Source organism: Salvelinus sp. IW2-2015, unplaced genomic scaffold (assembly GCF_002910315.2).
Source record: "Salvelinus sp. IW2-2015 unplaced genomic scaffold, ASM291031v2 Un_scaffold3055, whole genome shotgun sequence".
Taxonomy (NCBI): domain Eukaryota; kingdom Metazoa; phylum Chordata; class Actinopteri; order Salmoniformes; family Salmonidae; genus Salvelinus; species Salvelinus sp. IW2-2015.
Genome location: NW_019944347.1, coordinates 61,879 through 71,350, shown reverse-complemented (window position 1 = coordinate 71,350; position 9,472 = coordinate 61,879). Strand labels below are relative to the sequence as shown.

At 39.4% G+C, this 9,472-nt stretch overlaps 1 protein-coding gene across 1 annotated transcript in view; it reads right to left on the bottom strand.

Moving 5' to 3' along the window:
* Positions 1–747: 747 nt before the first annotated feature.
* The window catches only part of LOC112075271 (up-regulator of cell proliferation), a 65,207-nt gene continuing 56,482 nt past the window's right edge, over positions 748–9,472 (bottom strand). The window contains 4 exon segments of the mRNA XM_024142295.2: positions 748–6,275; positions 6,277–6,325; positions 6,327–6,370; positions 6,372–6,469. Coding sequence (XP_023998063.2) covers positions 1,779–6,275; positions 6,277–6,325; positions 6,327–6,370; positions 6,372–6,469 — 4,688 coding nt within the window. The 3' untranslated portion in view covers positions 748–1,778.

The window sequence follows — 9,472 nt, the reverse complement described above, 5'->3', positions numbered from 1 at the left end:
ATTCAACAACACAACCACATACACCTGGGCTCTTTCTCAGTTGTCTAAACATCTGTCCTCTCCTTCACTGATCTGAAAGAGCTGAGCAGGTGAAAGTTAAACCAGTCTAATGATGAGCTTCCTTCCACCATATTGTTTTCACCTGTGAAGTTTTTTCTAAGCAGTTGAATGGGAGAGATGGATTTTTAAGCAATTGGTCTGGGTTACATTTCCACATATGCCATACTCAAACCTTCCTCTATTGGTCAATTCTGGTGTTTATTATCACTAGGGACCGAATAATGTATTACGCATCTCAGAGTAACATTGCTGATTTAGGATCAGTTTAGCCTTTCAGATCACATTGAATAATACTACATGGACAGGGAGTACCTGATCCTAGATCTGCACTCTACTCTGAGACGCTTGAAACATAGGACCCCTAGATGTCCACATTATGTGCCTTTATTTTGTCTAACAGCTGATTAAAACGGTCTACAACAGATTCCAACAAGCAATACTGGTGTTCTATTGATGGACAGTATGTTTTAAACCAAATAATGATTTTAAACCAAATAACATTTTAACTTGAATAATGTTTTTAATTGATAGATTTTTATTCATTATGTTCTAGTAACAACATAATACTAAATGGAATGGTTTTTTTTGCTTTCAATTTCAACAATTTCACAATATGTCTACAAACTACTGTATGTGTGTGTTCTCTGCAGATGAAAAATAACATTTGTAAGAGACAAACAATATCAATATTTTTTAAACTCAACTTTATTTGTCTTCATGGTGATAGTTTGGCTAAATGAAAGCATTTTTCCTGCAGGCTCTACAGCGTTCAATCTCACATCATCCTCATCATCCTCAACAAAAATAAACCAAAATGATCATCATCAACAACAATGATGTTGTCCTTAGCATCCAAAACAACAATCACAGAGCAGTCCTTTAAAACATACTGTATACATCAAGCACACTTGAAGAGTATTAATGAAGTTACATTACAAATGGTCACTGACTATGAATTACACTTCATCCAAACTAATGTGTTCAAAGCAATTAAGTTATTGAACAATTTACTATTTGAAGGTGTGATCAATTAAAAACATATTGTAAATCTACTTAGTAATCATTATTGTTTAAGTAAATTATTTAAAGACCAATAAATGTGTAATACCTGTATATGAAAGAACAAAGGCATACTCTCTAAATAAAAAATGACGTTAAGATTAAAAAGTAAAAGGGTCAAATAACAAATACAAAATCCAAGCCAACTGTTTACTACTGAACCATGCAGCATGTCATAATCTGTGAGTAAGGCATATCAAGCCATAGGTTAGATGGCAAAGTAAATTAGAGAAATACAATTATTATAACTGAAAATAAATGATCAACGGCAGACTCTCATTAGTTACCTGTGTATTGTGTTTATTTATGGAAATGATCCATTCACAAAACTCTCAATTATGTTGGTTAACCTGCTGGTGTTGATGTTCACTTTCTTTGCATTTGTATGATTTCTGAATTTGCTAAAAACTTTTTGCTTACATCAACATCATGATTTGTATTTGTATTACTTGATTATAATATTGTATTCATTTCCCATAATACTCAGTGTTAAATGTTTCATTATCAGATCTGTAAATTGACAAGATGTTATATAATTTATCAATGTATCTGAAAATGTGATTTGCCGTGCTGCAGTTGTTCTTTTCAGAATTACATTGGGTATTGCTCAATCTGCATATTATTTTAAAAAATTGAGACTTCTTATAGCCAGTTTAACACTAATCTTTTATGTTGAATGAGCTCTTCAAGCTCTTCATTGCATCATCAGGTGTTAACGCCTTCCAGTCCTCTGGGATATCAGCAGGAAGTGCAGATGTGTCTTTAGCGATGCTCACATGAAATTTGGCCATCACATACTTCCAGTAGTCTGTAGTGTCCTTACTGGAATCTCCAGTTATGATCCAGTCAGGGTAATATGTCTGGTAGTCCTTGTAGGGATAAGGTTCTTGTGCTGTTGAGGATATGTAGAATGATCTGCCACTTATCACAAGAGATGAACATATGTCAATAACTAGCACCTTTGTCTCGCTACACCTCCAAGCGCTGAGCCCTTTTGAACGGTGAATGGAGGTGAAGTGTTTGGTATGCTCCTTACCTCCTGCTTCACAGGGTGCTTTGCAGAAGGGACATTGCTCCCCACAGCCAAACAGACTGGTGAACATCTCGTTCTGAGGCTTGAATGGCAGAGATCTGAGTCTCTCTTTGATGTCTCCTCCTTTGTTGTACTCAGCTGCCAGTGACTGCTCCATTTCTCCCACTAACTCTGTGAGGTAAACAGCAAACTGTTCTCTGTTTGCTTCTTCAGGAATAAGCCTACGAATGGAATCCAGAGCATCTTTGGGAAAGACAAGCTTCTCTCTAAGCGCATTGCAAATATTGTTAATGAACGTCTTGATATCATTTACATTAGCTTCACTGCTGACATTTGAAATGGCAGCAATTATGATTTTGACTATCTCTGACAGATGTTTTATCTCTAGTTTCTTAAGACTGTTCTCCTCTGAGAGTCGTTGGACAATCTGGTCAAACAGCCAGTCCTTCACAAACCTTTCATAATGGTTAATGTACTCTCTATATTTCTCATATTYTCCATCAGTCARGAGTTGTTTCAAMATGGAGAACTGGAAAGCYMCTCGGGTGCTGTAAWCCTCTGACCCTTYACCTKTCTTCACTTCATCAATCACATCAGGACCAATCAWTYTGGWCACATARTYCTGTACAGCTGGCTCTAGACAGAGCTTTGTGAAGTCCTTRGCTTTCTTTAGGCASWGRTCTCGGTTATGAAAYAAGTCTMTRAACTCAGTAAGGTACTTGTTCTTAGACTTTTCCAGACACTTCCTTGGGTCATTGACTTCAATGAAATCATCATGCATCTTCTGGAACTCTCTGGCTGCTCTGCCACAGATGTGTTGTTTGAGAGAAACCTCACATTCCTCACTGACTTTAACTTGTGTGTGTTGTTGTAATGTTTTGTCAACTATTCTAAGCAGTTCTTTGATGTGAGTGTCATGGTAATCAGTTTTGCTTTTCACCCTCAGGGTTATAAACTCCTGACACTGTCTTATGATGTCATCACAGAGATCTTGTAGTTTTTTCCGGTGATAGTTGGGATAATCATACTTTGCTATGTTTTTAGCCTGCTGCCACCAACTCGCTGATTCCAAAACAAAAGCTTTTCTCCCACAATCCACCAGTCTGGTTCCAACCACCATCTTGTTGACATGACTCCCCCTCGTTGTCAGATTATCACGTAACATGAGGAAGGTATCTTGAGCCACATCTCTACTTGGGAGTCCTTTGAAAGTTATCTCAGACAGAGTGTTCCTCCACATGATTTCAAACTCTTCACTGAGGGCCTCATCTGATATAACAGACTCTTTCTGTCTACAGTTCTGCAGCAGAGCCAGAACCTGTTTTTCCATTGTCCTTGTCTGAGAACTCTTGATGTTGTCCAGTTCTGTCATTCCCTCTTTGATCTCAACAGCTCCTTGCAGTTTGTTCTTCACTGTGTTTTCTGTCTCTCGTCTCAGTGTTTTGGCACTGGACACAAAGTCCTCCTTGTATTTTTCCACCAGATTGACATGGCCATCTTCCTTTTCAAAGTATTTCACTAGATTGTCTTGGATTTCCTTTTCTCCCAATGACAGTTTCCCAGATGCTTCTCTCATCAAGTCTTGTAGCACATCTCTTATGGACCTCTGGGGATGTTGATCTGTCATTCCAATATTGGATATTTTAGTTTCAGCACTCACCATCCATTTATACATCTCCTTCTGGAAGGCCCATTCCCAACCATTGTATTCAGAGCATAATCTGGAGTACGCATCTGCAACCAAGCTGTTTCTGAAACTAAAGATGAATTTCTCAAATTTCACTGCCTCCCACAAGGTTTGTGTCCACTTCAAGAAATGTGTCAAGTCATCATTTCTCTGGCATTTTCTGAAATCTTTCATCAAGGTCTTCTTGAAGCTGTACACAGCCTCACTGTATCCAGCATTGACTGGAGCCATAGGGGGAGTCCCATGCCAGAGTCCTGGGATGTAGCAGCAGCTTGTGTCTGGATCATACTCCATCACGTCAGTGAACTTGGTGATGTTCTCCTTCTTCTCCATTCTGGCTGCTGCCTGGGTCATTTCATTCAACTGTTCCAACAACTTCTTCCTGTCCCTCATGTTGTTGTCATGAGCAGACATGTCTGACACATTCTGGTGCACAAAATGACATATTGGCTTCTTCCCCACTTCCTTCATCCTGATAAAAGCATGAACAACAATCTGCAGAATGTCTTTCATCTCTGTGGAGTTCTCCATGGCGATGTTGATGATAGTGACATCACTGAGTCCTATCACCAGTGTGGCCAGTTCATTGTCATGTTCATGGCTGTCATCTAGTTGAGCCARCTCTGGTGATTTCAACCCCTCTGTGTCAATCACCATGATGAAGTCACATTTCAGCTCCTCCTTGAGTTCTTTGTTGACTTTAATCAGTAGCATGAAGGCCCCTCTGGTGCATCTTCCACTGCTGACAGCAAACTGGACYCCAAACATGGTGTTGAGGAGAGTGGACTTCCCTGTGCTTTGGACCCCTAAAACTGWSACAACCAGGATCTTGCTGTTAGAGTCCACAAGAGTATGAAGCTGAGTCAGAACAGCTGATATCCATTTCAGAGGGATATTTGATGCATCTCCATCCACAAGCTCAACGGGGAAACCGTCCAACAGCATCTGAGCACACAATCCAGGGAGATGCTCCATCTGTTTCCTTTGAGGGATGTTTTCAGGGAGGGAGCAGGAAGCTTCATATAACTGGCCCAACTCACGAAGGAAGTGTTCAAGACCCAAGGAACAATCAGATAATTGCTTATCCAAATGTTTAATGTCATCTTTTCTCTCAGGAGAATGTTGGCAAAGATTTTTGTACTGGTCCCGCAAAGCAGACAGGTTCTGACGTGACAGATTGTCCAGATTTATCCGCATCCATTTGAGGAAATAGGAACGCTCAGCTCCTGAACCTGACAATCCAGAAATGAAGCTTGCCATTGCATCTGACATGTCACATGTATATTGTTTCTTTCTCAGCTCTTCCTCCTTTCTCTTCAGAGAGCTCTTGTAGTGTTCAATGTTTTGATCCCCTGCTTTTCTCAGTCTACATCTCTCTTTCTCCAACTGGGAAAGCTCTTTCCAGATTTGCCCTTGTAATTGTAGTTGTTTGTCTTTGAATTTAATTGTGTCTTTGATGTTACTGGTGATTTCATCTGCCATCTTCCTGGCACTCTGACACTCATCACTGTCTTCATCAACCAGAATCTTACTCTGACGAGCCACGGTAGCCATGTTTTCAATTGTCAATCTGTTTTTACTTTTTTCGATGATGTCACCTACAGATGACTGCAGGGTTTTGACAAATTCTACATCATTCTGCTTCTTCTTCACAATCACATTTGTTGGGTTGATACTGTAKTTTGTGATAATTTTCTTCAATGTGTCCACCTTGAATGTTTTATTCTGAGAGTTGACAACCAGAAATAGCTCTGTTTTTGTGATTTTGCCTGCCAAAACCTTGAGATCTGCCTCAAAATCATCAATGAAAATGTAAACTGCAGCTGATGTTTGACACAGAAAGGAGAACTGTGTTTCAAAAGACCTGATATCTCCTCTGAGATTGGCTACAGCCACAGGCTTAGTGAACATGTCTATATTTCTGTTCCCACATGGAAAGTACCAGCTGATTTCAACCAGACCATTTGAGATTTGCCGAGGGACATCACCACATTCCACATCATCATGAACAAATGTATCATGGTACTGTTGAGGGTTACTAAGCAACTTGTTCGAAATCTGAGACTTTGACAAGCTGCTCTTTCCTATCCTAACAAAGGACACCATCGGAATATCAGAGACAACAATTCTCTCCTCCACAAAAGCATTTGTGGCCRTTTGGGAAGAGGGTCTGAACTTCCTCACTATGTCCCTCAAGGCCCACAGCATCAAAGTGCTTTGTTCTGTGTCACAGTTGGGCAGCAGGAGAGGAACAGCAAACTGACACATGGACATTTTCTGGACCATCTCCTGCTGCAGGAAACCATCGCTGCAGGAAACCATCTGAGCACAGAAACGGGCAGTTTATCAAGGTCCAGTGGATTAGATTACATTATCTGATCAGAGTCGTGCCAGTGTTGTCACATTCATAGTAGAAACCTCCTGGTCAGTTAGTCAGACATTTCACACTCCTAGCATTCACATTTGCCATCATTAATTTCTTCAGGAAGGCCTGGAAGTGACTGCATATTGGTAAGAGGTTCATCTGATGTTAGTATCAGCATTTATCTCAAGGACAGAACTTAACGTCAGCTTGTTTTCATATTGGTCTTCTAGTCCAGTCTTTGACAACAGCTCCCTGAGACTGGGTTCTGTAAATGGAAAGGAAGATCAGGGAAATAGGAAAGGTCTGGGGAAATCACCATCAAATAATATTTTTTTAGTCTACGCCAGTCCGACATTCCCCAAAACAACAGTTTGTTGATGACTTTTTTCAAATCCAATGTATTTTCCACGATCTGATTCCATGTAGCAATACGTTGACAAATTATGTATAAAATTAAATATAGTTTGATTCAACCAGTTCTTTCCAAGACATACTTCAGTAGTGTCTTTCTTACTGTGGTGAGGGTTGTTGACACCAGTTTGATTTGCTTTCCATTTTTCCAGCACAGTGCAGACAGTGACAGGTAGCAGTACCACATTGCAGGTCAGAGAGAGTGATGCTGTGTGAAGATGTGGTAGTGACTGTGTGGTTCTGTCCCTGGACAGCGGTAGGAGATCTGGTAATGATGTGTGGTGGCTGGCTCCAGCTAACAGCAGCTGATGTGGTGTCCACTGAGTCAACAGTCAGCTGGTCTGGAACAGGAAGTACTAAGGGAAAAATACATTATTGTCAGGCCTACAGTTTAACTCCAGAAATATATTACAGGAGTAAAAGTAGAATAGTAGAAAAAGCCAGCTTGCAATTCCTTTTGATATGGATAAGAAATATGCTAAAAACAGAAGTAACACAACATGATCTATAATGTAGATATCCTGAATGGTCAGTCCATGCATCCATAGCTCTGTCTATGCAATTGAGTGGTTACATTTCTCCAGGCCCATCCCTCAGCTTTTTACTAAAACTGAGGCGGGGTGCTCTGCTGTGTTATTGTTTCAATGAAGGATTCTCACTTTAAATGAGATGTAAGTACTGGTTGGATAGTTCCATCTGAACAACTGGCTTAATCCCATCCTTTAACTTTAGTTTTTGGTTGAGTTAGAGGCATATAGTTAATAGGCTATTTATTGTATTTCAAAAGAGATATTGAATTGTGTTTGGTTGTCAACTCAGTCACATAGCAACATTTGAATGTGATTTATCTTCTGCCTGGATTGTTCCATCTGTGCCACTGTCTGGCTTTAATTTCAGTTTGTCTACAAATTAATAATTTATGTGGGATTCACGTCTACATCTCAACCAAAAATCTAAATTAAAGAACATGACTAAATCAAACTTAAAATGCACTTGAAATAAAGTTTGATTTGATTTAGTCACATTTTTTAACTTAGATCTTTTAGCAACTGACATATATCATAGCCAAGAAGGTTAAAACCCTGGGAGACAAAAGGGTAGATCAACTCTCAGGTAGGAGGTGCTTCCCAGCTGATTATTTATTCTGATAGTAGATATTACATTGAAGAGCTGACATTGTTATAAAGGTACAAATCCGACATATTTTACAAAAGGTTTTTCTATGTTGAAATTTGGTTAACATGATGACATGATCCAGTATTAGAATTAATCCCCTCAAAAAAACAGTTTGTTGATTACTTTTTTCAAGTCCAATGTACTTTCCACATATATTCTATGTCACAATACGTTGACAAATTACGTTTAAATATGGTTGATTCAACCAGATTTTCCCCAGACAATACTTAAGTAGGGTACTTCCTTACCTGTGGTGAGGGTTGTTGATACCAGTTGACTTTTCGTTCCATTTTCCAGCACAGTGCAGACAGTGACAGAGTACTGAGTACCACCTTGCAGGTCAGAGAGAGTGATGCTGTGTGAAGATGTGGTAGTGATGTGTGGTTCTGTCCCTGGACAGTGGTAGGAGATCTGGTAATGATGTTGGGTTTGGTCCAATCCTGGTGGCTGGCTCCAGCTAACAGCAGCTGATGTGGTGTCCACTGAGTCAACAGTCNTCCAGCTAACAGCAGCTGATGTGGTGTCCACTGAGTCAACAGTCAGCTGGTCTGGAACAGGAAGTACTAGGGGAAAATACATTATTGTCAGTGTTACAGTTTAACTCCAGAAATATAATACAGGAAAAAAGTTGAATAGTAGTCGAAGAGCAGAAAAGGTTTGTTTTGAAATGGGAAGATAAAAGCTTAAAACTCAAGTCACACAACAGAAGTTGGATTTGTAAACGAGTGAACGTTATTTATAATAAAGATTACATGGAGAAAATCGGACCTCTGAAATGAAAATTGACAGCCCTCCCAAAATATATTTTACCTAAACCCTGACTGAATGTTTGAAAAAAACAAAAACAAGTGACAAACCCAATATACCCCAAATAATAATTTAAATAATGTGGATAGGAGAGAACATGTACCGTTTACCCTCATTTCTTGGACAGACCAGAATGACAAATATGCAGTTTTAGAAACACGATCTTTCACCCTATTAGCATTGCATGGCAATGCTGCAATTTATGATAGCGCACAGGGCTGCGGGCCAGAAGGTTGTAGGTTCACAGACCACCGTGGATAAGAGTAGGGGTGGAAATATCTCCTTTATAGTAAAAGCATTGTAGCTTAACCGGTTAAGGATCAGACTCTTCTTTTCAATTTTCGCCTATAATGACATACCCAAATCTAACTGCCTGTAGCTCAGGACTTGAAGCAAGGATAAGCATATTCTTGATACTATTTGAAAGGAAACACTATGATGTTTGTGGAATAAGAAATTAGTGTAGGAGAATAAAACAATAGATCTGGTGAAGATAAAACAACCAAAGAAATGTGTGTTTTTATTGCATCATCTTTGACATGCAAAGAAAGGCTATACATTGAGATAGGAAGCTGGGGATACTTTTGATTTTGTCCACAACAGGGTGACAGTGTGTGTGCAAAGTTTCAGACTGATACCTTCAAGAATGAGCGAGCCCTGTTGTGGGGCTCGCTCAAATTCAAATAACAGAAATCTCATAATTAAAATTCCTCAGACGTACATGTGTTTTATATCATTTTAAAGGTAATCTTGTTGTTAATCCCACCAAAGTCTCCAATTTCAAATATGCTTTTCAGCGAAAGCACTACAAACGATTATGTTAGGTCACCACCAAACCACAATAAGCACAGCCATTTTTCCAGCGAAAGATAGC